The sequence below is a fragment of the Miniopterus natalensis genome, chromosome 19 (genome assembly GCF_054644295.1).
Source record: "Miniopterus natalensis isolate mMinNat1 chromosome 19, mMinNat1.hap1, whole genome shotgun sequence".
Classification (NCBI taxonomy): Eukaryota; Metazoa; Chordata; class Mammalia; order Chiroptera; family Miniopteridae; genus Miniopterus; species Miniopterus natalensis.
The window spans coordinates 963,885-991,794 of NC_142099.1; the positions used below are offsets into that span (position 1 = coordinate 963,885).

Sequence of the window (27,910 nt, forward strand, 5' to 3'; positions counted from 1 at the left end):
AAGAATAATTAAAGATTTAAAATGTGAATAATGGAACAGATATTTTTAAAGAAATTGAGCTGCATTAAAATAGGAAAAAAGGCAGTTGATATTTTCTTCTGCCTCCTAAGGTCATTGAGTTTTGATGAATTTAAAAGTTTCCAGATTCAACTGATATTTACGGAATTCCTTTCCTGTCTCGCAGGGCTTGGTGTATTTGCTCTCGCGCTGTGTCATCCCAGGACTTCGATGCACTTCTGGAGGCCCAGCCTGAAGGAGTGTAATGGGACAGAGAGCCTAGTGGATTTGTGTGGGTTTACTTGGCCTTGGCCTTGCTGTGGGTGCTAGAGAACATGCATATCAAAGGTAATAATGATGGTGCGTCAGGAAAAAACAGAGCAGCTGTCTGCCCAGAGTCAGGCATAGAGTCCTGAGGTCCCGTTTGCAACGTGGCCTTGCAGGGCTGACCCCACAAATGCTCACCTGCAAGTGCCCTGCCCACGCAGAGTTAGGAAGTAGCTACCGGAGTGCGTGAGGCAGGTGTGGGGCTGACCACAGGTGTCAAGGTCTCTGCACACTGAAGAAACTCCGGTGGGGCAGGTTGTGGTCAGGGCGCCCTGCTGTGTCCAGAGAACCTTGGGGAGAGCAGGGCCATGCGCTGGAGCCTGCAGGACCTCCCTTCCCTGCCTGGGTGCGGGCCTTTCAGTTCCAGTGTGTGTGCTCGTGTGTGTGCATGTGTGTGCATGTGTGTGCATGTGTGTGCTAGGTAAACGTGTTAGCTTTATCCGCAGACGTTTCTTACAAAGGACTGTCCTACGTTATTAATGGCGGTGCTTGCTAATTAATTGCGTTAGAACTCAGCTCTTTCAAAGATGGATTTGTGATCTTTTTTGCGGTTTCGCGCAGCCCGCACGCACCGCCCTTGCTTTGTTCTGTTCGGTTCTGCTCAAGGCAGCGGCACGTGCGACCCGCGCCGGCACCGGGCAGGGCAGGGGCGCCGGGCAGGGCAGGGCAGGGGCGCCGGGCAGGGGCAGGGGCGCCGGGCCGGGCAGGGGCAGGGGCGCCGGGCCGGGCAGGGGCAGGGGCGCCGGGCCGGGCAGGGGCGCCGGGCAGGGCAGGGCAGGGGCGCTGCTGCGGGCCGGCTTTCTGCACTGGGCAGCGCGGGGTTCCGAGCTGGCGGCCCGATGCCCACCGCCTTCCCCGGGACTCGGGACTCCGCGGGGGAGCGGGCCGGGCCGTTTCCTGGGAGGAGGGGCCGCGGGGGTGGCACCCGCGCCCCTGCCCGGCCCGCGGCACCTGCGCCGGCGGAGCCCGAGCCAGCCGGGCCGGGGGTCAGCGCCGCCCCGCTTCCCGGCGACGCGGCCCGAGCCCGGCGGTGACGGCAGATGGACACTCGTAACTTGCGCGAAATGCCGGTGACGTGGCGAGCGCAGGTACTGCCAGGACGCGCTCGGGCCGTCCCCACCCGGCGCGGTGACTCGCCTGGGCCAGCCGCCGCCGCCCGCGGGGACGGGACAGGGGCAGGGGACAGCGCGGCCCGAGGCCCTCCCGCCCGGGTCCCAGCCGGAAGGTCGGCCCCGCCCCCTCCGGCGGCCGGAGCGCGGCCCCTTTAAGGAGCGGCTGCGGTAACCCGACCCGCAGTCGCGGCAGCTGCGCGGGCGGCGAGCATCTCCCTGCGGCGCCAGCCTCCGGGCCGGGCGGGAGCTGCGGGCGCCCGACCCGCGAGGCTCCCCACGCGCGCAGGTGACGGGGTCGCACGGCGGGGCGGGGCGGGGCGGGGCGGGGGCGGCCCGGGCTCCCGAGACCCGGTGTCCCGAGCGCGGGGCGGTGGCTCCAGCAGGTGCGCGGCGGGCAGCATCCCGGCCCGCGGGCCGCGCAGGTGGGTCCAGGCCGAGTGTCTCCGCGTCCCGCTCGCGCTCCTGGGCCGTCTGGGCGCCCCCGGTCTCAGACGCAGGGGCGGGCTCCTTGGGCATCAGGGAAAGCCTGGCTGGAGGCTGGCACACAGGCCCATCAGGTGGGTAGGAGCCCCTCTCCAGCGCCCCCCCCCATTATAAAACCAGAAGCTGCTGTTCACCCAGGCGGCGCTGGGATGGGTCCCGTTTACAGCCCCGAGTCTGAAGAGTCTGGTGCAGAGGGACTGGGCGCAGGGTCGGAGGCAGGCACGGGCTTCTGTTTACTGCGCTACCCAGGCAAGTTGGTTACTCCTGGAGCCTCGGTTTGCCCAGCTGTGAAATGGGATCCAGAATGCCAGCCTTTCCCTGCTGGTGGGAACACCGAGCTGTCCAAGTTCATGAAAGGGTTGCTCTGCTGGCCGGCGTTGTCTTAGCTGCACACATCCGAGCCTTGATGGGGTGCACGTTGGCATGTGAAATTATAAACTGGTTCTTCCAGAGCGCCCTCCGAGAGTTTGAATGACTTGGATACCCACTGGAGGACAAAGAATGTTCGTGGGGATGTTAGGAGTTGAAGTGAAAAGTAGGAAGAGCACTGTCGCTTTATGGACTCTGCTTGGCCTGCGTGGAGTTGAGAACAGTGGGTGTTGGGCTGTGTGTGTGTTGTAAGTGACATATAGCCCTGTGGGCACACGGTGTGGATCAGAAAGCAGCCTCCTCCTTTAGCTAGTCGAGGTGATTTAAGGTGCCATGTGTGAAGTAGAGAATTTCCCCCTTGTTTGTCTTTTCCTTAAAGTGAAAAAGTGTATTCCTGCCAAGCTGGAAAACTGGAAACTACCTGGAGCAACCACAGATTTAGTGTATTTGCCATTAGATGACCCAGAGGATACTATAGGTTGAGGTGCTTTTCTCCACCCCTGCAGCTCCCTTGGCCACATGACCTCCTCCAGAGTTTGAATCTGTCCTGTGTGTCTGGCACATGCTTGACCTGCCTCAAGCAGCAGGCCCACCCCAGCTGCTCAGCCCAGCACAGTTCTTTACACGGTGAGCCATTCCTTTTTCTCTGAGCCGCCTTTACAGTGTTGGAAAGAGCGATGGCTCTTTTTAACTAGAGCCAGACACTGGGAGGGGCCCAGGAATGGCAGTGGTCACGGGGCTAAAACTTTATAGCGAACTCCAAGGAAGCTGGGCCTTCTGAACCCACCCTGGAGTATGGACACAAGAGGTGGCCTGCTCTTTCCTTTGTCTTCTGGAATCTCCATGGGGGAGAGATTACTTTGGTTACCAAGATAAATGGAGGCCTTGCAAGCAGGGAGCCACCAGAGCTCTAGCTCAGAGCTGGACTGACTAGGAGTGGCCCCAGCAAAGGGGTGGGGGAGCAGCAAGTGTGACTCGGGAGGGTGGAGGGCGGCCTCCCAGTGACCAGGTGACCAGAGGAGGTGCAGGTGCCCTGGTGTGACCTGCCCTTTGGAGCCTAGCACAGCTGTCCTGCAGTTCTAGACCTGCCCACCTCCTCTGTGCTGGAGAGGAGCCCCAGTGTTGCATCACCCCCCACCCCAAGCTGGCCTTCCCTGGAGGGAAGAAGTTGAACAGCTGGCTTTCTAAGAAACCTTCAGACATCATCGTCTCCCTGCACCCTCTTCTCAGATGCCTATCCCTACCCTACAGATGGAGGATTCATTTCCCTCTGACAGCTCAGTTGAGAAAAGCCAAGTGAACAGTCTGCAAAAAGACAGAGAAAAGTAGTTTTTCTGCAGAGAAAGATAATGAATTAATTGTCTGGGTGAAACTGTGGGCGATTGGACAAGGGAGGGCAGGGCCGGGGTGAAGTTGTGCTGGACAGCCAGTGCCCTCTTCCCCGGGCGAGGCAAGGAGGCCACCAGGCTCACAGGGTTACCCGGCGGTGCTGTCTCTCTTTCCATTCACCCTGTGAGAGGAAGAGACAGCAGAGTGGGCCTGGAGAGGCCACTGTTCTCACGGGTGGGAGACAGGCTTGGACTGCACATTGTGTATTCACCTGGCATGGGTGTCAGGCACCGAGTGTGTTACACTAAGAACACATCACATCGGGTGAAGGAGGTGGATTTTGTCAGGAGACCTGAGGTATTTCCAGAGTGACTGTGCTCGTGATTTTCCTGATCAGAGATGAAAGGTGGCTCGTAAAGAAACCGAGTCCTGCTGCTCTGTGGTTATTCATGGGGAGACGATGTGCTCCTAGCAAGTCCCAGACCTGGAAAGGAGGCTGGAGCAGCAAAGCATTTTTTCTTTCTCAGAACACTGGTCTGTTCAGGGAGAAGGCAGCCCTGTGGCTACAGTCCTGTGGCTATGTGAGCAGAAGCTTGTGTATTGTGTAAAAGGCCAGGGCCTGGGAAAGCAGTGAGCAGGGAGTCTGACCAGAGCTCCTGCCCACGAGGAAGGGAGTCTGAGCAGTGGGGCACTGGGACCGGCAGCCAGGGGCCAGGCGCTGGGTGTGGACAGAAGCAGCACTGTAGACAGTTTTGGTGACAGCACAGCACATGGTGTGTTTTTATGTGGAGACCCAGGAGATAAGTACCCGTGTATCTGAAACTGTGCTTTGCATCCTGTTTTCTGTTTCTGCTCTGTGTCTGTTTCTGTTCTTGTTCTGAAAAACTCAACAGCTGTCCGGGGGTCACAGCCCATTGTCTGGAAACCACATATCCAGTGGATGGAGCCACAGGTCATGGGGAGCATGCTGGGCATGGGGGCTGCAGGTGCAGGGGACATGGAGGGAGCTTGGATTGATCAGGAGCTACCTGCACCTCCGTCGGTGGGTCTCATCTGGTGTTTGGGGGACGCAGGACCCACATTAATGAAGGGCGGCTGGCTGGGCAGATGCCAAAAGGAGACTTCCTACCCGTTCTCTCCACTTTGAGACAAAGCCACCAGTGCCGAGGAAGTGTGGAAGGAGCAGTTGGGCTGGAAAGCAGGTCCTCAGAGCAGCAGGTCCAATAAGAAGTAACCGCCACAGCACAGGCCGCTGGGGCTTTAGGCCTCTGCGCTCACTTTCACCTGCTGGCTCCGGATGGGGGGGCAGTGTGGTGGGCAGCCCCCCCAGCTCTGAGAAGTTTGCACAGCAGCCAACAGAGTGTGGTTTCCAAAGCCCGTTTGCTGATCAGACAGGTTAGGAAGTTGGCTGCTTGCCCCACAGAGAATTGGAAAAGCATTTCCATTACATTTGATAAGAGGGCTGGGCGACCAAGACTTCCTTAGACATCTATTTCAAGATGGACAATCAGACTGGACTCGCCAAGCATCGTCTTTGGGATTGCCAAAAAAGCTTTTTGGAGAAACTGGTGAGGCAGCACCCAGCATCCCTGGGCGAATCCCAGTGTCTGCACCCTGGACCTAATCAATGGCAGAGTCTCTTCAGGGCTCTGGTTTCCTTTTCGTAACAGTGTCGACTCCCATCCGAGCTTGCTCACCAGTGGGCAAGGACAGCCAGGCCTGCAGGAAGACCTGCAGGTACCACACTTCCCCCGTTGCTTGGTTACTGCTGGCTTCTGTCATCCATGTGCAACCTCGCTGGCTCCTCCCGGTGACCCATTCCTGCCTTGTTTGATCTTCTTGGCTGAGTTGCTGTGTTTTTGGTTTGACGTTAGCCCTCCTCAGGGCTCTATCTGACCTTTCAACCCTGGTTTCTCTGATGTTACCTTGAGCCCCCCTCACCTTGCAGTGTCCACCTGTCTAGCCCTTGGGAGCCCTTGCTTGGATCCTGGCCTGGGCTTGGCTGGTGCCCCTTGTATCTTGTCATGACTACCCTGGAAATAATTGGACATCGGTAGGTTTATCCTTTGATTTTGATCTAAATTTTGAATTTTGGTGACATGGAGAATGTCTTGTCAAGTTAATTTAATTTGCTTTCTTCAGAGAGACTTTAAAACCTTTAAGAAGTATAGTTCGAAGGCATAGAAAACTTCTCCCTGTTTGGCACATGTTTACTCAGTGGAGTAGGAGGAAGAAGGAATTTTCACTGAATGAAAAATTTAGAACAAATTAATAAACGGTCTTTACAAAGTGTTACATGTTAGGGACATAATTCCCTCGGAGGCGTGTAAAAATAGTGCGACAGTTGTGAACTGAAATGCTTTGTAACTTGTCACATGTTCTTTTGAGGACTTACAGAGACCCCAGCTGCGCTCCGATGGAGAGAGACTTGTGGGCTTTTCAGATCTAAAACCTGCAGTTTCCTGAGCACCCGTTTCTCACGTGTCCCGTGGGAGGACCTGGGAAGAGAAAGGCTGTGGGGTGGGAGCCAGGTCCTCCCCGGAGGGCCCAGCGCCGGAGCAAAGGCAGTAGGTTCCCAGCATCCAGCTCGAGTCTCCCAACCAAACCCGTGGACATTCGTGTGTTTGAGGACTTGACAATGCTTTGTAGCCTCAAGGCTCTTCCTTTAGTTTTTTTTTGTTTGTTTGTTTTTAAGTTACTCATTATAAAATACATTACAAACAGCCAGTGCTTTGAGGAATGAGAGTTCACTCCTCCCCTTTCCCCACTGCCACCTCCTCAGTTTCACCCCCAGACAAAACCACATACCAGTTTTGGGGGCGGAGCCCTTCTAATATTTCTCTCTACAAATGCCAATGTGCCCAGTGAGGTACTTAAAAAAAATTTAGCATTTTGCTGCTTGCAGCCCCCCCCCCCCCCCCCGCATCGGATGTGATGGGCAGGCTTCTGCATCGTCTTGTGCGTTTAAATGTCTTGCCTTGGGAATGCTGCCCTGGACGATTCATGTTACCAAGTCTGAGGGCCAAGCTTGGGTCCTTTTATAGGACTTACCCCAGATTGAAGCATGGGGTCTGCAGTAAATACTAGAGGTCACCTGAAGCCACATCGCCTCACTGGCCTAAGAAGTGGTTCGAGGAAACACATATGTGTGTTTAGGTTTTTGGCTGTGTGATAGCGGCAAGTCCAGTACTGAATTGGGCACATAATTGCCAAGTTCACAGGGAAACAGTGCAGTTGGGAGCAATGTAGGGCAATGGCGCCTCCTGCGAGGAGGTCAGAAGAGAAACCATGCTCAAAGCCACCAGATGCCCCAGTCCCATCCCAGGTGAAGGTGAGGTGCAGGACATCCACGCCAAAGGTCATAGGCAGGGAGACATGGGCACCTTGCTTCAGAGCAGATGTCCTGTCCCTCTCAGCCTGGGCGCCATGGGGAGAGAGGGGCTGCGTTTCTGGGTCAGGAAAGGGTCTGATAACAGGTGCTGTCCTTTGTGACTGATGTTTTGACCTATTTTCCATAACAAACTCCCCAAATCTAGTGGCTGAAAACAGTGATTTATTCTTTCTCCTGCTCCTGTGGATGGCCAGGCGGTTGCTCAGCTGGTGGTGGGCTCCCTCGTGGCTGTCTCCAGCTGGAGGGTCAGCTGGACAGAGGGTCCCGACAGCTCACCAGCAGGGCTGGGAGTTGGTGGTGTCGCCTATTAGCTGGGCAGCCTTGGTGTTCCACGTGGCCTCCAGTGGACTAGACAGCTGGTGGTCTCCCAGCAACACCGCAGAGAGTGGAAGCAGGTGCTGAAGGTCTTTCCAGGCCCACCTGGGCTGCAGAACCTTCCCGGCCTCTTCCAGTGAGTGGATTGTCAGCAGGCACGAGGCCAGCCCAGCCTCCCAGGGGCAGAGACATAGACCTCACCCATGGGTGACAGCAGTGACAACATCCTGTTGCAAAGAAATTTACAGCTATTACGTGATTTATCACGGTGGCAGCTGTGCTGGGGGCACTAGCCCAACCTGAGCACATGACTACCTGCCCATAGGCCTCCCTAGCCCCTCTCGTGAGTCAGAGAGGTCACGCTCTTCTTGCCCATGCCACTCACTAAGGACAGACTAGGGTTTGATTCTAGGTCTCTCTAGCTGGGTGGAATTTGTCCTAAAAACTTGACAGGATGCAGAGGTTTGCTTAGTTCTTCAGTCCCTTGAACCCATTCAACACCATCTCTTGTTTCATGTGGGGAGCAGGACAACGAGAGGGGCCTAGTGCCATCCAGCAAAGCCCCTCCTCAGTCCTGGCCCCGTGTCCTCAGGACTTCTCAGAGGTGATCCGATTGATGGTTTGGAGGTGAGAAGGCCCTCTTTCTCCTTAGGTTCTGACTTCCTACGTGGGTTGGCAGGTGTCCCAATTATTCCTTTATAAAAGGAACAAAACATATTTGGAAAAATCTCGCTCTGTCCAGGTTTTCCTTGATGTCACAGTGCTGGCGGAGAGCCAAGTGCTGTCCCAAGCCAAGCGGTTCCTCCTGTGACCCCTCCAGCAAGGACGAGCAGGGCTGCAGCAGCGAGTCTGTTGGGAGTGAGGCAGAGGGTGGCTGCGGAACCTCCTTTTCCTGAGCCCCCAGGTGACAAGGTGCCCTTCTGCCCCAGTTCATGGCCCGCACTCACAGGGATGCCCCTGAGGCACAGGAGGGTGCTTTATTTGAAATACTGATTTTCTTAGAGACGGGCTCTTAAATGGCATAAGAGTCCAGCCCCTTGCTATCCTGTCAGGTTCTGAGTTTGTGTGACCTTCCATGACTGTTGTCTCTTGGCTCAGGCCTCTGGTCTGCCCAACACCCAGCGGCTGTCCTTGGAACTCAGAAGTTTCAAAAACAAAGACTTCTTTATAAAAGTTTTCAGTGGGGTGAGAAGCTAGGAAGCAACATTTATGAAGTAAATAAAATGTGCTGTGTGTGCTCTGAGCCACAGGGCCCTCGAGGACCAGCTGATTTGCTTAGGGGAGGCTTGGGGGACGGGGGCGGGAACCAGAGGAGCAGCGGGGCTCTGGGAGGAGGCCCACAGACAGCCCAGCTCAGACAGTTGTGCAGGGAAATAAACAATTGTAAATAGACCAAAAAATGTGCATGACATAGATTAACTACACCAAATTTCATTTTATTTATTGTAAGTTAATAACGAGAAAAAAGCATCGATGTGAGAGAGAAACTGCTACCAGTTACCTCCTGTCCTCCCCTTGACCGGGGTTTGAACCCGAAACCTGGGGATGTGCCCTGACAGAGTCAAACCTGCCACCTTCCGGCGCACAGACGACACCCCAGCCAGCTGGGCCGCACCTGCCAGGGCTGAAGTTTAGTGTCCTAACTGACGGGGAGGGACTGTAGCGACTCCTCTGTCTCAGGAACTGTCTCTTGTTAGAGAAGGAGCCAGCGGCTTAGTCCTGTGGGTACAGGTTCCTTAACCTCCCGGCTTAGTCTTTGTTTTTCCACCATTTGCTTCATTTTAAGAAGCAGCACCAGGGACAGGGGACTTATCCAGGTGGGTTGACTTGACGCAGATGGCTCCCTGTAGACTCACACTCATGCTAATGGTTCCGGAGCATGGGGCCCAGAAAAGAAAGAGGTAGAATGATTTTTGCTTGTAATTCTCCTTACTTTTTAAAAGATGCAGCTCTCCACACAGAATTAAACACACACACAATAAAAACTAAAAACAAACTAGTTAGCGGAGGGCTTTGTATGCATTTGATCAGATGCTGAACAGGTTTTATAGGAATAAAAAGCCCAAAGGGGGGAGTGTGGTGGTTTATTCTTTACTGAGGGTTAAGTATCTCTGGTTAATTATTGACATTTTATGAGTATTTACACAAATAATTGCAGTGTACCTCCCATATGAAAGTGCAAACAAAGCCCAGAATGAATGGGGGCAGGCATGCCATTTTGGGGGTAGAGTTTTTGTTTGGTTTGGTAAATATCTTCTGCAGTCCAGTGCTCATTTACAAATGATTTACAGTTTGCAAATAGAGACTCTTTAAATGCGCGTTTCGGCTACTGACGTAGATAAATCAATATTTCTGCAATTGAAATCAATACTTGTGTAGTTGATAGGAGCGTGAAGATAAGGGCAGGCTGCAATGATGTACACACGTGAAACCTTTGAACAGACACCCGTGTTGTAAGCATCTAGGGTAGTCAAACCAAATGTCACACCGCTGTGGTCTGCATGTGTGTCCCCCCCCAATTCACATGTTGAATTCCTGACCCCCAAAGGGGTGGCATTTGTTGGTGGGGCCTTTGCGAGGTGATTAGATCTTGAGGGTGGGTCCCCCATGAATGGGGTTAGTGCTCTGATAAAGGAGATGCCACTTCACAGAGCTCCCAGTCCCCCTGCCATGTGAAGTCTGCGACCCGGGCAACCAATTTCTGATGTTTTTATGCCCCGCAGTTTGTGGTGTTTTGTTAAGCAGCACAAACAGCTAAGACACATGGTCAATACTAGTTCACTTATGACATTGGTGCTCTTTGCTTTGGGACATTTGCAGGTGACAATTTTTTTAAAAGACCCAGAAATGGAGTCTTTTTGGTCAATGATTTAAAAATTTGAATTACATTCTTTTGAATTGCTGGTTCTGGCCTCAGTGTGGTTTGGAGGTGAGAAATTTTTTGAAGTCAGCATGTTTTTATGTTGTTGCCATATTCTAAACCTGTAAAGAATTTTTGTAAGATTTTATGTGAGCCAAAGTGACCATATCTGCCAGGACGCAAGATCTCAGATGACCCAAGAGTGACAGTTTTGTGCTTTCTTTTATGCATTTAGTGCTGGTTTGAGGGTGGTGTACTTATTTCAAAGGTGTGTTAACCTAGAGGCACACAACAACGGACAGGGCTGCTTAAGGCAAAGGTGAACCTTTTACTAAAGAAGTTACAGGCCTGGGGCATGACCTGCGCCAAGACCTGCCCAGGGAGGGATTTGTGGTCAGACCACGGCGAGGTTCCTTTCTGTGGATCTTCTGTTTGCACCAACAACGCTGTAATACTGGGGTTGTCCATTTAGAAAGTTCTTTTTTCCAGTATTTTGATTACACTGGTTGGACAAGGGACCTGTAACTGGGGACACGAGCCGAGTGGAAGGCATGTGTAGGACAGGAATGTCTGCTCTTGTCGTTATTTTATTTATAGATACTTACTGAGCACGTGCTGTATGGCAGGCGCTGTGTTGGGTCTGCAAACACAGTGGAGACGGAGAAATGTTCCCATTTCCCACCTTCGTGGGGCTCACGTTCCACTGGGGGAGGAGACATTTGTTCAAGGTGTGGCCCTAAAGGAGGGGATGTGGTACAGAGTGCAGATGGGGAGGGACTGACTGTTGACTGTTGACAGGCTCAGGAAAGGCCTCCCGGGAAGCGGGGCTGACCTGGGGCTGGAGAGGGGAGAGTTCACTTGGGTTCAGAGGGGACATGGGGCAGGAATAGGTGATAGGAAGGCCTCGTGGAGGGAGGGAGCGGAGAGAGGCCTTCACTGGGGTGCAGCTCCTGAGAGGACCACGTGCAGGGTCAGGCCTTGAGCTTGGTTTGAGCCCCTGAAGCTCTGTGTGGTACCCACAGTAGGCAGCTGGCTGCAGGCGTTGGGAGCTCAGAGGAGGGACCTGGGAATCTCAGCCGGAGACTGTTCCCGTGCAGGCGGCAGCCACAGGCGCGGGTGAACTCACACAGGTGGGGGAGGCGGGAGCCAGCCGGAGGGAGCTCGCGGGCAGGGAGGCCTGCGGGGTCATGAGCGCGGGGAGGTGTTGGGAGGAGAGGCGGCCGCGCTCAGGAAGCACACGCAGGTGTCTGACCTCAGCCACAGCTGCTTCAGGGTGCGTGGGGTGAGGGACGGAGCCGGTGTGGACAGACCTTTCTGGAACTTTGGGCTTGGAGGTGGGGGTGCAGTGGGGAGAGAGGGAGACAGGGCAGGAAGGAAACAGGGTGGAAGGAGAGTGCGTTTGACTGGGAACGTGAGCCTGCCTGGGAGCCAGTAGGGAGCCAATAGGTGAGACAGTAACGGGGAGCAAAAGATTTCTGGGGGGCCCAAGAAGGTGCACGTGAGGCCACAGGCTCGAGGGTGTCCGGAGCCGGGAGGGCAGCTGGGTGGAGGGCAGGTGTCTGTGTGGTTGCGCCTGTGCCGTGGAGTTTTCACACTGGCTGTGAGGTGGGAGGGGGCTAGCAGCTGAGGGTGGGGTGGACGGCTGCAGTTGGAGAAGGGGGGGCGATTTGGAAAGTCAGCTGTGGGTGTGGGAGGGTTGGTGGGCCAGCGTGAGGGGGTTGGCGATGCTGAGGACAGTGACCCCTCTGGACCTCATGTGCCAGCCTTGCCCCTCTGGTGCAGGACTTCCCCACAGTGCTACGATTGTTCGGCCTCGCTGAGTCCAGCTGGGCACATCCGGGGGTGGCCCTTCGCCAGCTGCCGGCAGTGGGAAGGGACGGTGGGTGTTACTCAGAGTGCTGCTGCTGGGAGGAGGCCCCTGGGGTCTGAGCTGGTTAGAGAGGGAGCAAAAGAGGGACAGGCCCACTGGACGGGACTGGCCAGGCGGCCGTGGGCTCAAGAATGTCGTATACCGAGCACACTGAAGGGAAGGCCGACCAAGGAAATACTGGAAGTGTTATTTGGAGGCAGAAAAGGGATGAGTGAGGGCCATAAAGGTCCCTGGTGTCTGAGACGAGGTGCCAGTCCAGGTGAAGGTGACACGCATTAAGGAAACCTGGGCCCTCGGCATGGCCGGGAGTCACTCTGGGTGGTGGCCGGGCGTGAGGACAGCCGTGCGTGGGGGCCGAGGTCTCTGGTGGGAGGACACGTTTGGGAGGTTGGGATGCGGTACCAGTGAGGACAGGGACAGGGCGGTCCGGGTGGACAGGTGGACTTCACACGGTTTCCTGCTCTGTCCTGAGAAGCCAGCTGAGGTCAAGTGTGTGGAAAAGCCTGGGGGGAGGTGCCACCGCCCTGGGTTCGGAGGCCCTGGTGCCCACAGCTCCTGTGAGGAGGAGGGAGGGCCAGTTGTGCGGGAAGTCGGGTCAGAAGCCCCCCTGCGTCCCGCCGTCCGCAGGCCACCGGCCCACGCAGGCGTGTGAGCGAGGTCTCAGACTTTCCTGTTTCTCCTGCGTGTTCCTGTGCTTAACAGTGTCCACACTCCCAAGGGCCCTAATCTCTCTGAGCCATGAGCATTGCTTGGTTTTATCAATTTTTACTTTTTTTTTTTTTTTGCCTGACTCAGTGAACAGACCTAGGCAGTGGCTTCCTACCAGGAGCCTGGGTTCCTGGGGAAATCTGTAGAAGTCCACGGCGTGGTCCTCAGGTGGGCACAGCTGGAGCGCGCAGCGGTGTGTGTGCTCACACCGAGCTGGGGTGATCTCATTAACTTGTGTCCGTTGGGCCTGTAATGGAAGCTGTACCTTCACTACGTGGGGCTCTTCTGTTTGAGACATTTTTTTGCAAATGGGGACTCAACACGTACCCCACAGACCAACTCCAGCGAGCTGAGAGTGTGTCTGCCGAAAACACCAAACATCCAGTAGAACAAACACTTGATAAAAACGGGCTTTTTAAGGAATGATGAATTTCTTAGTGCTGTACTTTTAAAAAATGTATTGGCAGAAAGAACAATTCATAAAATGGATAACGTCTCATGATTCCAAGTGCTTTAGACCATAGCTTTTAGCAACCAGTCGTGAGAAAAATGCTCATTTCACACATTGAACTTTATCAAAAGTAAAGGAGTAGCCACCTGGTGCCCAGCCACTGTCCGGGACCAGCAGGGAACATACAGATTCTCCCCTCGTATTTAAGGTTATTCATGTAATTCACCTAATCAGAGTTAAAGCTAGATGCTCACTCTCTTCTGGTTCCTGCCTCCATTTTCTTCATTTATCGGCTTCCAGACCCGTTTGCTTTGATCTTAGAAAAACGTTATCCCTTTCCCACGTCACTTAGAAAATCATAACGTGTAATTTATATACAAAACTTTTTTTTTTAAGGAACAGCAGTGGGGAACCCAGTGATTTTTTTTTTTAAATATATCTTTATTGATTTCAGAGAAAGGAGGGGAGAGGGAGAGAGAGAGAGAAACATCCATGATGAGAGTCATTGATCAGCTGCCTCCTGCCCGCCCCCGACTGGGGATCGAGCCCGCAACCTGGGCCTGTGCCCTGACCGGGAATCGAACGGCGACCTCCTGGATCCTAGGTCGATGCTCAGTTGCTGAGCCATGCTGGCTGGACTGCAAAACTTATATTTTTATGTATTATTTGGTTAACATTAAACTAAAAAACCACAAATTAAAACTTTTAATTCCCCCAAAACACATTTTTTAAAAAAAGTTAAATGATCAGTAATGTTAATGGATCGCAGAGAGAATTGTAATGTCAGTATGTTTGCGGAGACCCTCCCCGGAAAAAGGAGGCGCGAGCTCGTTGCTGACGCGCCTCCGACTGGCGGGCCCGGGGCTGATGCTTATGGTGGGTCCTGGTTGGAAGGGATGAAGTGGGGTTGAACTGGCCTCTGCTGGCTTGTTTTCTTCTCATCTGAGGGTCACCCTGTCAGAGGAGCTGTGGGAAGGCGGGGTCGCTGGGCAGGAGCAAGTGTGTTAGTCCGCTTTTATTGGTCTAAATGTTCCTAAGATTTTTAGGAGCCAAATAAAGGTCAGCTCAATGAGACAGAAACATACTTTGAAAGTGCACACATGCATACTACTAGTCTTTTCACGAACTCTGTCCTTAAAACCCAACGTTCTTTTACAAAAATTATTTTCTTTTGGAGATGAAAGGCCGTGGAAGATTTTTGGTCCAGGGATATGTGTGACTGCAAATTTTTTTTAAAAAAGTTAAAATACTAATTTAAGCAGTAACAGTGGTATGGTTATTTTCCCAGATAGTATTCTTCTTAAGATTTAGATTTTGTTTTAAACGATGTTTGTTCTGCTGTAAAATTACTTTTTAGTATGCAGTTGTTTTTGTTTTGCTGTGGCACATAATGTTAGTGCTGTTACGATTTGTGGCTTGTTTCTTAGAAATTATCTAACCAACTCTCATTTTATTAATGACTAAATTGAGGCATAGAAAAGTCAGGTGATCTGTCCTAAGTTTAATTGAAAATATTACTAAAAGAATTCTTCAGCTACAGCATTTGAAATTCCCTCTTAATGTTAAACTCTAAGACTTAGATAATTTTGAATGTCATAATGTTAAATTTGTCTCCTAAAATTTGCATCATTGGGCTCTTTGAGATAACAGGTTTCCCCAATACATATATAAGATCAATGCCAAATTGCTGGTAAAGGCTTAAAGTTCTTACACTTTCTTCATATTTCTGCATTTGCGCCAAATTAGAATAAATTACTAAAACCGCAATCCCATACGTTTAAAATTAAAAGTGTTAGTTTAGATTCATCGTGAGTGGTGGAAAGTCATTTACAGCCCCTTCTCCCTCTCCACAGGTTGGAGAGACATGGACACCAGCAGCACCCTGGTCCTCGGCACCGTGTTCTTTAGCTTGTGCACCTTCCAGCTTCTGTTCCACTTTATCAGTTACTGGTTTTCAGCAAAAGTTTCTCTGGGTTATAACAGGCTCCACTTTGAAAAGAAGGTCGAATGGAACTCAAGGTAAAGTTTGTGAAAATGTAATAGATGTTTTAAAAAGCTAGTTTTATGAAATAAAATTATTTAAAATATTTCTAAAAAGTCTTTCATTTAGCTCTGGCTGGTGTGGCTCAGTTGGTTGAGCATGGTCAGGGCACATGCTCAGGTTGCAGGTCTGATCCCAAGTTAGAGTGCGTTTGGGAAGCAACCGATGAATATTTCTCTCTCACATCGGTATCTCTCTCTCCCTCTCCCTTCCTCTCTAATAATGTTTTTAAAAAAAGTCATTTAGAACATCTAAGTTCAAAATGTTGACTTTAGGAATAAAAGACAGGTAGCTAGATTGCGTACAAGAAAAATTTAAAAATTTCGTACATGGAAGTATTGTAGGGAAGATGTACCCAGCTCCCCAGGGCAGTGTGGGGAGGCGGAGCCGACTCGCGGGTGGTGGCAGAGGAAACGCTATGACAACCAGCACGTGCTCCCTGGAAGTGATACCAGAGTAAATGGAGCTGGGCTGAGGGGCCTATATATAGTCCTGGCTGCTTAGCCGAGCAGGGCAGCTGACGCCAGGCAGGGAACAGGGTGTCTCCCTCTCCATGAGCTGTTCGTTACAATCCAGAGCCCTCCAGAATCTCTCCTGTTGCTACATAATTCCAAAGTGAAAACTGCCTTTTATATATTTTTAAAAACAAAAATAAGTGGGAAGTGAACAAGACATGTAAGGATATAGGAAGTTGTGTGAGTTTTAATTAGTTGCAATTTTCTTGTGGGTGCTATGGGTACACTTTTTGTAGTTATTTAGTCAAAGTTAATGCTACCTAGGAAATGAATGAATAGGTCTCTGATGTTGCCATAATCATTGTCAAACATACGCAGCGAAGGCCTGTCGGCCATGCGTGCAGCAGCTCTTTTCATCCAAAAAGTGAGCTTTCTTTCTCCAGGTATGTTTGACAGATAGCAGCTGTGGTTTGTCTTAAGAACAGCGCGAAGATCCTGGTCAGTTGTGGGACACAAGATACTAGCCGTCACTTTTTCAAACCCTTTCTAACACAAAGATAGAACAGTGGGAAAGAGAGCGCTGTGCCCGGATATATATTATCTGTGGCTGAATTTTACACTGTTTTCATTCCTGTTACACCATGGTTATGGGAGGTGAAGGCATTTGAATCTTGGAGAGCTGGTAGCTGAGAGATAGAAGCAGAGATGGAAATGCAAGGAAATGATGAAATTGAAAAGTACTTCTCGTGATTCAGCCTCATCATGGACCTCTGTGCATCGAGTCGCCATTTGGGAAACTGAGTTCCGTTAGAACAGGGAGCCTGCGATGACAGGCGATTCAGTCCCTATTCCAGTGGCCCCTCCCTCCCTCCCTCTGCCCTTTAGTCCTGTTCCCCTCTGGAGCTGGGTTTGCATGGACTTACACTGTGAGATGGAGAGTGCCAAGAAGGAAGAAAAACTGGCTGTTTTTTTTTTGAGTAAAGTGCACACACATGTCTTGAACTTAGCTTCCAGTCTGGACACAGACATGTACTTCTCCCTGGCGTCAGGAGAGAGTCACTAAGGAGTGTCCAAGTCATTAGCAGACGAGGGCAGGAGGGACCTGAGAAGAGTCACACCCAAGAGATCGCAGCTCAGTTAGTTACAGTGAGGAATTGCTGTACTTCATTGTGGCTTTTTCTGAAAACACACATAGAGCTCCTATTTCTGTCACGATTACACCCACTTGCTTTCCTGCTGTATAGAAATCCCTCTCGTATTTCCTGCTCCTGATTTTAAATCCGCTTCTCCAAACTGAGCTCTTTTGTCTGAGCCGTGTAATTTCTTCGGTAAGGCTCACAGTACTCATGGTAGATTAAATCACTTCAATATTCTAAAATGGTCATTATTTCCTTAAAAGCAGAGAACTGTCTTTTTAAAAGCACAATCCTTTCTTTTCAACCCTCTTTGGGGAAAAAAAATTGAAATATTTTATCTCGGGTAGTGTTTTGGTGTTTCTTTTTAGACATGAAGGAATCTTTATCTTGCTTTGCCAGGAACCTGATCTTAAAGAATTAGCTATGAAATTTTTACCAACAGCAGCTTCTGAACAGACAGACTTTGGATACAGAACAGCTTGTGCAGGTGCAGGGCATTTGCGTGTCCTGTTCTTTGTGGTGGGAGCTATTGATCCCAGTAACATCGGACTTTTCTCGGGTGTCGCCTGATTCTCCCCACTCGCCTTGCATCTTCTCAGCAGGGAAGGGAACCGAGGCCTGAGCCTCAGAACAAAAAGTTACATTTTTTCCAAAAGAAAATTTTTAACATAAGGTTACTAAACACTGAAACAGGATTGTGAGAGGTCCTGTTTTATCTTTTCATAGCATTTTCTAACGGCAACAGAAAGCTGATGGTACGATTAGTTAGATGGAGGGTTTCATTTGACGCCAAGGATCTTAACAGTTGTTCCCTGCCGTGTTTAAACAGGATACAAGGGTGCTTGGCCTGAAAACCACCTCGTAAACCAGATAAACGGGGCTAATTACTCAAACCCCTTCGGTGTTTGTTACAGAGGGCTCCTCGACACCGTCTTTGAATTGGTAGGCATCCTGGAGCATTGAGAATATGATCGGATTTAACGTGACACATCGATCTGGGACCATGTTATCTATTAGATCAAGTGTATTGATTTTTCAAGTTACAGTACTATTTTCTAATATCAAGATTTATATTGGTTGATAGTTTCACTTTGAAAGATTTTGGGTCATGTAGAGAGAAGTTCACTGCACACCATTAACTTCTAAAGAGAAGACTCTGCTCCTTTCATTCTTTAGTGACGAGTAAAACAGTATTTGTTTCTTATGAGCATCTCTTAGAGCTTGGGTACTGGTTGAGTCACTCAATTATTAGCAAGACAGGCTCATAGAAACTGATGTTTTTCCTCTAAATCTTATTTCTCCCATCAAAGAAAGCCTGGGTCTTGTGCGTGTTTTGTTTTCAGTTGGGCGTTTCTTTCTAACACAGACTTTCTGTGTAAGTTCTGGTGCTTGGTTCTTCTGTTTAGAAGTGCTTTCGTATTAACGGCAGCTCTCTCACAGGCATATTACAAGATCGAGTGCAGGAATGCCCATGAATATGCGTTTCATGGGCCATTCAGATTCGGATTTAGGATCTGGGGTTGGTTGAGGCCAGTAGGTTTGGAGGCATTCCAGTATCGGAGCAGGAAGGAGTCCAAATCCCACAGCGACGCAGGGCGGGCGGGCTCACCTGTCGCCACCTGTCTGCACAGAACCGTCCACTGCCTCATCAGATCTGCTTCTGCTCTAGTGCTTTTAACCAATAGGGGATTCAGCAAGTTTCCTGCAGGAAACTGTAGACCTTATTAATTCCAGTTTCATATTCTACAAGCTCTCAGATGGGCTCCATTCCTGTACTTAAATGTCTCAGATTTGCCTTCTCCAGAATGTTAAATGCATTGCCAGAATTAAAGTTTACTGCAGAGAATCTGAGACCTTCATGTGCATTTCATTTCATTTCATTTCAGGGTGGTCTCCACCTGCCACTCCCTGGTGGTTGGGGTGTTAGGCCTGTACGTTTTCTTGCTCGATGAGGCTACCATCGCGGACCCACTGTGGTAAGCGTTTCTTTCCAGCACAGCCAGTGTGCTTTACGCTCAGGTATTAATCATTAGCCAGGACCCCCCTCACTTGGCTTCGACACAGAGCACGTTGATGGATTGTGGTTTATTAAAATTCTTGTGTTCAGTCTGATTTAGCAAGTGCATTACAGTGACTCATTTTAGATTTGAACACAAACACTGAGTGTTACTTTGCCTCAGCATCACCTTTGTTATCCAAAAACGGGAGACTGTGATGCGAACTTTTATACGGTGCCAGCGGGTTAAAACCAAGTTATTGGAACCACTGTTCTGAGCAACAGTGAATTATTATTGAGGTAGAACAGTCCTCAAATTTATGTGTGACCCATCGTTTGATATCAAAGATGTAAAAGTTAGAACTAACGACATACACGTGGGAGGGAGTTAGTTCCACGAGAGAGGGTTTGAAGCACCGGTAATAACTATGCTCAGAACTGATGGGATAATTTGTAAGGTGGTTCTTTCTGAAAAATAGAAATGTCATTCCAGGAGCAGAAATTTCACAGGCTGCACTTCCTGGCATTTACGAGAAGACTGACTTAGTTCAGCCTAGTCTGAGAGGTTAGGTGTGTGCCAGGAAAGCACCAGGTAGGGCTCCGGCAGCAGAGGCCGGTCTTGCGACCACCTCTGTCTGGTTTTTATTCGTCTGTACGAAGTGACACCCATCAGAGTTATACCACTATTAATGTTTCACTGGGAAGGTATTTTTTTAAGTGAGTCCATTTAGTGAATTTAGTTCCTTAACCGGGTTTTTATCTAATCTACCTAAACAGTGTCTAGCTTTTTTTTCCTTTTCATATTTTTATTTTACAAATGTGATTGTCCACAGAACCAGTCCTTTTGGGAAGTGAATTTTATAACAAAGATCTGCTTCACTGGCCAATTTTTACCCTTATGAAGCTCCCCCCGTAGTTTCGGGTACTCTCGGGTTTTCCTCTGCGCTGTCAGGCTCCAGGCAGCTTGGACGCGTGGGGAGGACACCGAGTGCCCGAGGTTTTCCACGCTGCTCTTTGTTGCGTTTTGTGTTCGTGTCACTCGTAGTTTACATTTTAAGTCAGATGGCAAAGGCCCGAGCATTTGTATTTGTTTCTTAGCATGAGGAGCGGTAACAGAACCGAGGAGGTTTCACGCAGGAGGGGCTGCGGCAGCCGTCCTGCTCCGACCAGGTCCTGACACGCGGTGTGACCGGCGGGTCCCTCCAGCCCCCAGGAGAGTGATGCTCGCGAGCCGCCTGCAGCCGGGGGCAGGCTGGACGGTTCCCTGAGGCCATTTGCGTTTCTGATTCAGAATAAGGAATAAAATTTAAAAATCAGCATCTGAATCCCACTTACCCCTTTCTCCAAAAATTCACAAGGGAACACGTTTGTAAAAACTTGTCTTTTGGTAAAACGATTTTCCTAAAACTTTTAGCTAATCAATATAAGAAATTATGATCATTGGGGTAGTTAGAGGTATTATTCTACGAATACAGAACTTTGTGCAAATGACAATTTATCATTGGAGAAGCATTTTTAATTTGTTTAAATCTCAATAGAAAAAAAGTAGCTGTCATCTGTAACCCATGTGCTAAAAAAAGGAACTTTTTTTCAAAAATATTTATAGGGGTGACTCAACGCTTGCGAAAGTGAATGTTGCTATTACTTCAGGCTACCTCATTTCTGGTATGTGATGTTTCCACTGTTCCTTTAAAATTGCTCCTGGGACGATGCAGGGAATGCAGAGCCTGTGCTCTTGGTCGCTTGATTTGAGAAGTAGCTCTTAGGACCCACAGAGGGGAAAACGTTTCCCCGCCAGCCCTGTGGTCCTTATGGGAGAACAGAGCTGGGGATGGGGCCTCGGTTAGGCCTGGACACAGCTCACCAGTGATGGTCCCTTTTTGGCTTAAAGAGCCTCTCGGGTGGAATGACTGAGAAGCTAATGCAGGTTAAGCCTCAGTATCTCACCTGCGAGGGGCCCTTGAAATGTGTTCCCGTGGCCATGGTGTAGTGTTTTGGGAAAGTTTGCAAAAGAAAGCTCTTTTAGCCAGAATCAGTTAAGATCATGGCCTTGTCCCACCCCTTCCTGGGTTGGGTGGGTTGGGTGAGACCCAGTGAGACGAGGGGAAGCCAAGTCGAGCCTTTGCCACGTGAGCTGCTTCGTGGAAGCATGTTGGGCCATCTCCACTAAACGAGCGAGTAACAGCCTATGATGCGGGCGTTTGTATCGGGAACCCTGCTTTGTAGTTTTCAAATTTAATAAACTGAAAGAAAATACAAGTAAAAATAACGGGATATGAAGCAAGAGTGAGCATGAGGAGCGATGGGCTCGGAAAACTCCCTGCCACCAGGAGGTGGTCAGAAGCGAGACGGCACCGAACGCGGCCATTCACTAGGGGAGAGACGTGGAGGCTGTGGGGTTACTCGATGCCCGATTAAAAGGAGGGAGTTACGCGAGCGCAGTGAAAACCATGGTGCTGTTTTGGCACAAAATTCTGTCATTGATGAGTATGAACAGAATTCGTATTACTCCTCCCGTGCTGGTTAGTGAGGTCGTCCATTCAGAGAAATCTCAAGTGAAGGAAACTCGATAGGGTTTCCCCAAGTAAGATACCCGTCCAGACACACGCACGTAAGCGTTAGGAACTGGACTTAACTTTTCTAGAGCAAGCTGGATCACGAGCAGATTCTTTGTATCTTTATAGAAAATATTACAGGATCATTGTCACGTAAACTGGTGACCAGAGAGTAGATGGCCAAGGTGCGTGGGCAGGTGTATGGAGATGGGCTTCGCCCGCGGTCAGGCACCAACAGTGGTGTTTTCTTGATTTCCACATTTGTGGTATTTCTCTTCTCTTTTAAAACTTGTAATCTGATGTCTTCTTTTTTCTTTATACGTAGTCACATCAGTTTGGTGTTAGTCATTTTTTATTTTTAATAAAAGAAAGTCCTCAGATTTTATAAGCTCCGGCCCCACAAAACCCGACTCCTCCCTGGTTTCCATCCACGGAAGCCACGTTTCCACATCTCACTTTCATGTTTACCCACCAGGCAAAGAAAATAGTCATGTCGACATTTTCAGAAGTTTCTGTTTTATGAAAGGAAACTCTTCTGAACCATGTGTTAAATTCAGGACCCTTTCAAAGAGAAATGGATCCCTGACCTCTTTCTCTGTGTATCTTTTCAACAGTCGCCATTCTTTGTGGCTTTTTGCTATTTTAATTGTATCCTTTGTTAGTTTTAAAATATGTGTTGTTAAATTTGTGTTACAAATGAGTTGGTCATTTTTTACCTTTGCTGTGACCATCTCATCTATTTGAATTGTTGTAGTGCCAGAAGTCAGGAATTTAAGCTTATTCTAAATGATTTTTTACTCAATAAGGGTATTTTTGCTTCCTTAACCCTGGAAGCGCACATTCATCCGTGCTTGAAAAGCATGCGTAGTGAACGCCACCCTGTCCGATGCCCACGTGAGGTCCTCATGCTGGCAGCCCTGGTAGAGTGGGGGACACGGTTACATGGAAGCTGGTTCTTGTGACAAGGCGGGTCCCTGGCCTGCCGAGGTGGGAGCAGAGTGCTGGGCTCAGAGCGGACAGGCCGAGCCCAGGAGGGTTAAGTGCAGTTAGAAAGCTGTGTAACGTCTCGCTTACTTTCCTTCCTGCAGACTTGGTGATAATCGTTCTGTATTGGAAAGTGATTGGTGACAAATACTTTGTGATTCACCACTGCACGTCGCTGTTCGCTTTCTTCCTGGTGCTGGTGAGTCCCTGGAGGCGGGTGGGGGGTGGGGTGAGGGTAAGACAGAGCACCCAGGAAACTAGAAAAATTCAAGCAGCACATCACCCCGTGATAAATCAGTAATGCAGTGGCCATTCAGGGGATGGAAAGATGACTGTGTTGACTTCTAGGGTCTGAATATGGATGTTTGTAAAAAAAAAATGAGTTTATAGAAATACAGGGCTTAGTAAGTATAACGTTTCCTAGGCCTGATTTTCCAGCATTAACTATGGGTAATACTTGTGTATTCTTGTAGTTTATACGCTGTTACTAATGGCTTTTTGCAGAATCCTTCAATGTGAGACAACAGCTTGAAATCTGTTGGTGTTTTTTTTAGAGTAAGGAAGAGAGAGAGAGACATCGACTGGTTGCCTCCTGCCCCTGCCCCGACCGGGATCAAATCTGAAACCTGGGTCGGTGCCCTGACTGGGAATCGAACCCGCCACCGTCTGGTGTGTGGGACGACAGCCCAACCAACCGAGCCACCTGGGCAGGGCCAAGGTCTGTTTACGAGTGCGCAGTGCGTACACCCGTGAACACGCGTGTACAGCTGCGGCTGTCCTGGCGCCCCAACGACACGGCTGAGCTCTCAGCAGGAGGACAGCCTGGGCCTCGGACGCGGCCTGCCTGATGCTGGTTGTGACTGTGCGCCGTGGAGCTTTTGACTGTTTTCTTAGTGTTTGGGAGCTTTGGTGACGCTGCGATTCGTGTTCCTCACCCAGAGAGACGGCGTCCTGCAGTACGTGGCGAACTTCCGCCTGCTCGCGGAGCTGTCCAGCCCCTGTGTGAACCAGCGGTAGGTTGCGGACAACAGTAATTATTCTAAACTCGTACCACTGATTTTTAGCCTGTGGGAAATTTTGTTTCCGAGACCCCAAAGCTCCTAGATGAAAGCAGGCGTGTGTGCCGGGCGCTGTCATCGCCACGTTCAGCGCCGTGAGCCCCGGACATGCGCGGCTTACATTTGCTCCACCCTGTCCTTTGGGCCCTTTAATCTGTCAGATTAGGCTCCTCCCCTGCCACCTGCTGGAATCGTTTCCTGAGAGGCACCAATGACTCCAGTGACAGGGTCTCGTGGGCTCGGGGGCCTGTCCCGCCGTGTGTCTACCAGCTGCTGCCGGTCACCTCCTTACGCCCGACCCCACTGCTTCATGACACCACAGTCTCTGGGCTGTGGTCTTGTCTGACCTCTGTCTTCTGTGTGGGGGGCGGTCCCTTGAAGGCAGTGCTCCTGGTTCTGAGCCTGTGACCTTCTCCGGGCTTCTCCCTGGTCCAGCTGCTCTCAGGGTTCTAGCTCTCACCTGGTGGCTTGTTTTGGCATCATGGACTTTGCAGGAATTTTAGAATCAGATCAACTCAAGGTGAAGTTCAACCTTGGAGAAGGCATTTAGCATCTCTGCGCCCGTCTTCTCCATAGAAAGAGCGTATTGACTCTACCTGCTTCCTGGTGTTACAGTCAGGTGTTTTCTCGGCCCAGGGGCTCATCAGTTCAGCATGTCTACAGTGGACTGCCCCGGATTTCCCTCTGTGTTCTCCACATGGGGATCGTCTTCAACTGTGTCTCCCGCCCCGTATTTGGTCCATTAGCATGTGCTACCAATCACCTCCTAATCCTTTCTGTCGGTCCCACGTTCTCTCCATGTCGGCTGTCAGCGCCTCCTCCCCTCTCGCCCAGGCCACAGTACCGGCCTCAGACACTGGACCACCCAGGAAAGCAGCCCCCAGCCACATGTGACTACCTACATTTAATCAAGTGAATTAAAAACTGAGCTCCTCTAACTGGTCACATCTCGTGCTCCATAGCCCCATGTAGCACTTTGTTGTTGTAGGAAGTTCTTTTGGATGGGGGAGGGGTGGGGGAGTGTCGAAGGTGAGTGTCCGGTAAACCAACGCTCGAGACCAAACCCCCACCTTCTTTATAAAGAAGTCTCGTTTCTTTACCACATGTAGCACCTGCTTGAGTCCTCTCTGTGGCTCCTGTTCGCAGGACAAACCGTGGGCTCTTCCTCCGTCATTTCTCAAGACTCAGCTGGGGATGGTTTCCATCACATTGGAAAACCCTCTTCCCGGGCAGCGGGGGCCCCGCCCTGTGCTCAGGCCGCCGTGCCTTGGGATGGACACACTGCATTACAAAGTTCTCTCTCTTTTCTGTTTGTTTACCTCTGCATTTCAACAAATAGTGCTGCAGTGGAAGGCACTTTCTCCAAGATGAAGGTCCTGAACTCCTAGATTTCCAGAGTTAGTTTGTTAAATATAAGTATTTACACGCCTGAGAGAATCCCATTTGCCACCAAGATAAAAGCAGGGTCAGCTCCCGGCCCAGGCTCTGTGTCGAGTCCCAGCAGCAGTGCAGCATCCAGATTCCCACTGGGCTCTTTCCAGGGCTGTCACAAAGGTCCGGCTTGTTGCTCACAGCGACGCTCGTTAACATTCCCTCCACTCCTCTTGAACTTGCAGTGCCCGGGCCCCAGCTCTCCCAGGCGCCAGGGCGGCCTCTGACCCTTGCCCCCAGCTCCTCCGGCTCACAGGCCCGGCTCCTCGAGGCTTAGTTCTTTCTCCCTTCTCTCCCGTCTCTTTGTCTGTCTTCCTTTCTCTCCTGTGAGTCGGCCCTCACCTCTTTCCAAACGTGAATTAGAACAGATAAAGCCAACAAGTTAGACTGGATAATACAAAAACAATACAAAACACACAATACGCCAAAATGTTTTTATATGATTTGTAAATAGTGGAGTGAGTACCACAGCACATTAGCTCTCAGGAACCTGAATGGAAAGGTTCAGATCCCTTTAAGGGCAGATATTTCTCTGTGGGGCTAAGGGAGGCGACAGACGTAGACTCTGCTGTCCCTTCTCTGTACTTGGCTCACCAATACCTGGGATGGTGGTTACAGAGCGAGCTTTCCTCCACCTCAGCCCTGCACGTGTTGTCAGACTGCTAAGCCTTCATTTGTGGAATGAAAGAGGGTTCTCGTTTGATAAGAAGCTGTGGATTCCAGCAGAGTGAGTGGCCCCTCTGGCCTGGAGAGGGAGATGGGGACCAGCCCGTCAGGTGCTGTCTCACCTGGAGGTAGTGGGACTGGGCTGAGGCCGGGCTCTAGTCACGTGGGAAAACCGTTAGGAGATAAACTCAGTGACGGGACAGGACACCAAAGGGCATGGTCTTTGGTCTGGGCTTGTAGGTAATCACCTTTCCAGACAACCCACAGTTTGGAAAGTGTGAACAGGCTAAATACAGTGTCGAACTCTTGGCATCAGAGAGAAAGGCTAGAGAGGGAAGACTGCTGGGTTACTGTAGGCATCGAGGGGAGACGTGGAGAAGCCCCAAATTCTGATGGTGGCAGTGGAATGGGATGTCAGGGAAGGAGTACAAAGATTTCAGGAGGTGACCTGGACAGGGCTTGGTGACGACTGTAGGGATAGTCTAGGACGACTGCATGTTCTGACTCGGTGACAGAGCCCCTCGTGACCCCACTGAACAAGGGTGGGAGGATTGGGAGGGAAACAGGCAGTTTTCCAAGGTGGTGGTCATGGGGGGAGGGGAGGTCAGACATGGTGCAGGGCATGGATTTCAGGCATGTTGTGTTATAGGCACGTTTGAGAATTTGTGGTTAGTCAGGTGAAGAAATGTGGAAGCACAAGTAGAGCTTAAGAGAGGACTTGAAACCAGAGATCTGTGTGGGGTGCCGAGCCCCTGAACGTGGACAAAGTGGCCTTGGCGTGGAGCACGTGGAAGGAGATGGTCCCTGCGAAGCACAGGTAGGTAAGGGACAGGCAGAAGCAGCACAGACGGAGAGGGCAGAGGGAAGGCTGGTGGCTGGCAGTGCCACATGCTTTAGAAAGGCCACCTGGGACAAAGGCTCCGGTGAATCCACTGTCGTGGCTGTGGGGAAGCCACGGGTGACGGATTTCTTTTGGAGGGGAAGGCGGTCATATTGTGTGGGGCCGGGAAGGGCGGCAGGAACTTCTACCAGCAGAGGGAGATTTCTGAATTAGGAAGGACTGAGCATGTTGGTAAGGGCGGAGAAGGAATCCGACGGTGGATGGGGAACTGGATGGAGCAGGGGAAAGGGGGCACCTGAGTGACGGGGGACCCAGAGCAGGGGTGAAGAGGCAGTGAGCCTTGGAGAGGGCAAGAGACCTCTGCGCTTGATGTACAGCTGAGAGTGTCTGAGGAGACGTTTTGCGGCCTTGGGCTCAGGGTTGGAGGACTGCGTGGTTACGATCCAGCACTACATCATTTATTTGGTTGCTGAAGTTGTTCCAGTTTTTGCCTTTGGGAGCTAGTTCCATTGTTTTCCCCCCCTTGGATATAACCTCACCCTTTTGTCTCTTGAGCACTTTCTTACTTCCTGGCACTAAAAAAACCCTAGATTTCTATTGCGTATTCTCTCTGTCCCAGCCGTAGAACCAGCTGCTTCTCAAGCAGTCCTGGTTCCTTTTGTGGAGAATGGTTCTAGACTCCATGATCTGGGCCCGGTGTGCTCACGGCTACCGGGCATCATGGTCTGTGCCCTCCCAGCTGACAGCTGGAGTATACTAACCTGCGGGGCGTATGCACACATCTGTAACTGTTTCTACATGTGTCCTTTGCCTCTTCACATAAGTCTTAGGGGGATGTTCACTGAGTTTTTAAAACTAAAATTAAAATCATTAATCCTCAGAGATGCAGAGTAAATGTGATGTTTCTTAAATTTTCTCCAGGTGGTTCCTTGAAACTCTGAAGTATCCCAAGTTCTCCAAGGCTAACGTCGTCAACGGCATCCTCATGACCGTGGTGTTCTTTATCGTGCGCATCGCCCCCATTCCTCCTTTCTACAGCTTCCTGTACTCCACGGTGGAAACAGAGGCCTACGCCAGGCTGGGCCTGTTGATTCAGTGCTCCTGGGTATCCACGTGCTTCATCTTGGATGTGATGAACGTCATGTGGATGGTCAAAATTACAAAGGGCTGCCTCAAAGTCCTCTCTCTCATCAGACAAGAGAAAGCCAACGACAGAGTTCAGAATGGAAAACTGGACTGAACTCGGCAACCGATGATTGGTTCACCTCCTTACTACCCACATTACATCAACTGATATCAGCTCACCTGGTTACTACCCACGTTACATCGACTGATGGGGTGAATTCTTGGCATGTTCTTCTGCTTCCATATTAATTATATGTGTTAATCTAGGGTTTCAGTGTCTCTTTTTTAAAATATTTACCTCTAGCAAAGAGTAACTAAAATTTTTGTTTTTATCCCAAGATTTCTGATTTTCTTCTGCCTTATAAGCATGGATAAAAACTTAAAGGTTTAAATAAAAAGTTATAAATATA

At 50.5% G+C, this 27,910-nt stretch overlaps 1 protein-coding gene across 1 annotated transcript; it reads left to right on the forward strand.

Moving 5' to 3' along the window:
* Positions 1-294: 294 nt before the first annotated feature.
* TLCD4 (TLC domain containing 4) lies at positions 295-27,910 on the forward strand. The gene is made up of 7 exons (XM_016216311.2): positions 295-345; positions 15,066-15,231; positions 18,731-18,820; positions 20,447-20,505; positions 22,484-22,578; positions 23,319-23,392; positions 27,297-27,910. The coding sequence occupies exons 1-7, from the start codon at positions 333-335 to the stop codon at positions 27,613-27,615; spliced, it is 816 nt and encodes a 271-aa protein (XP_016071797.2). The 5' UTR covers positions 295-332; the 3' UTR covers positions 27,616-27,910.

Coding starts and splice junctions, on each gene's coding strand:
- TLCD4 (XM_016216311.2), top strand. Junction 18,821..20,446: donor ACCATCGCGGACCCACTGTG/GTAAGCGTTTCT, acceptor AAATATTTATAG/GGGTGACTCAACGCTTGCGA. Junction 20,506..22,483: donor TTCAGGCTACCTCATTTCTG/GTATGTGATGTT, acceptor TCCTTCCTGCAG/ACTTGGTGATAATCGTTCTG.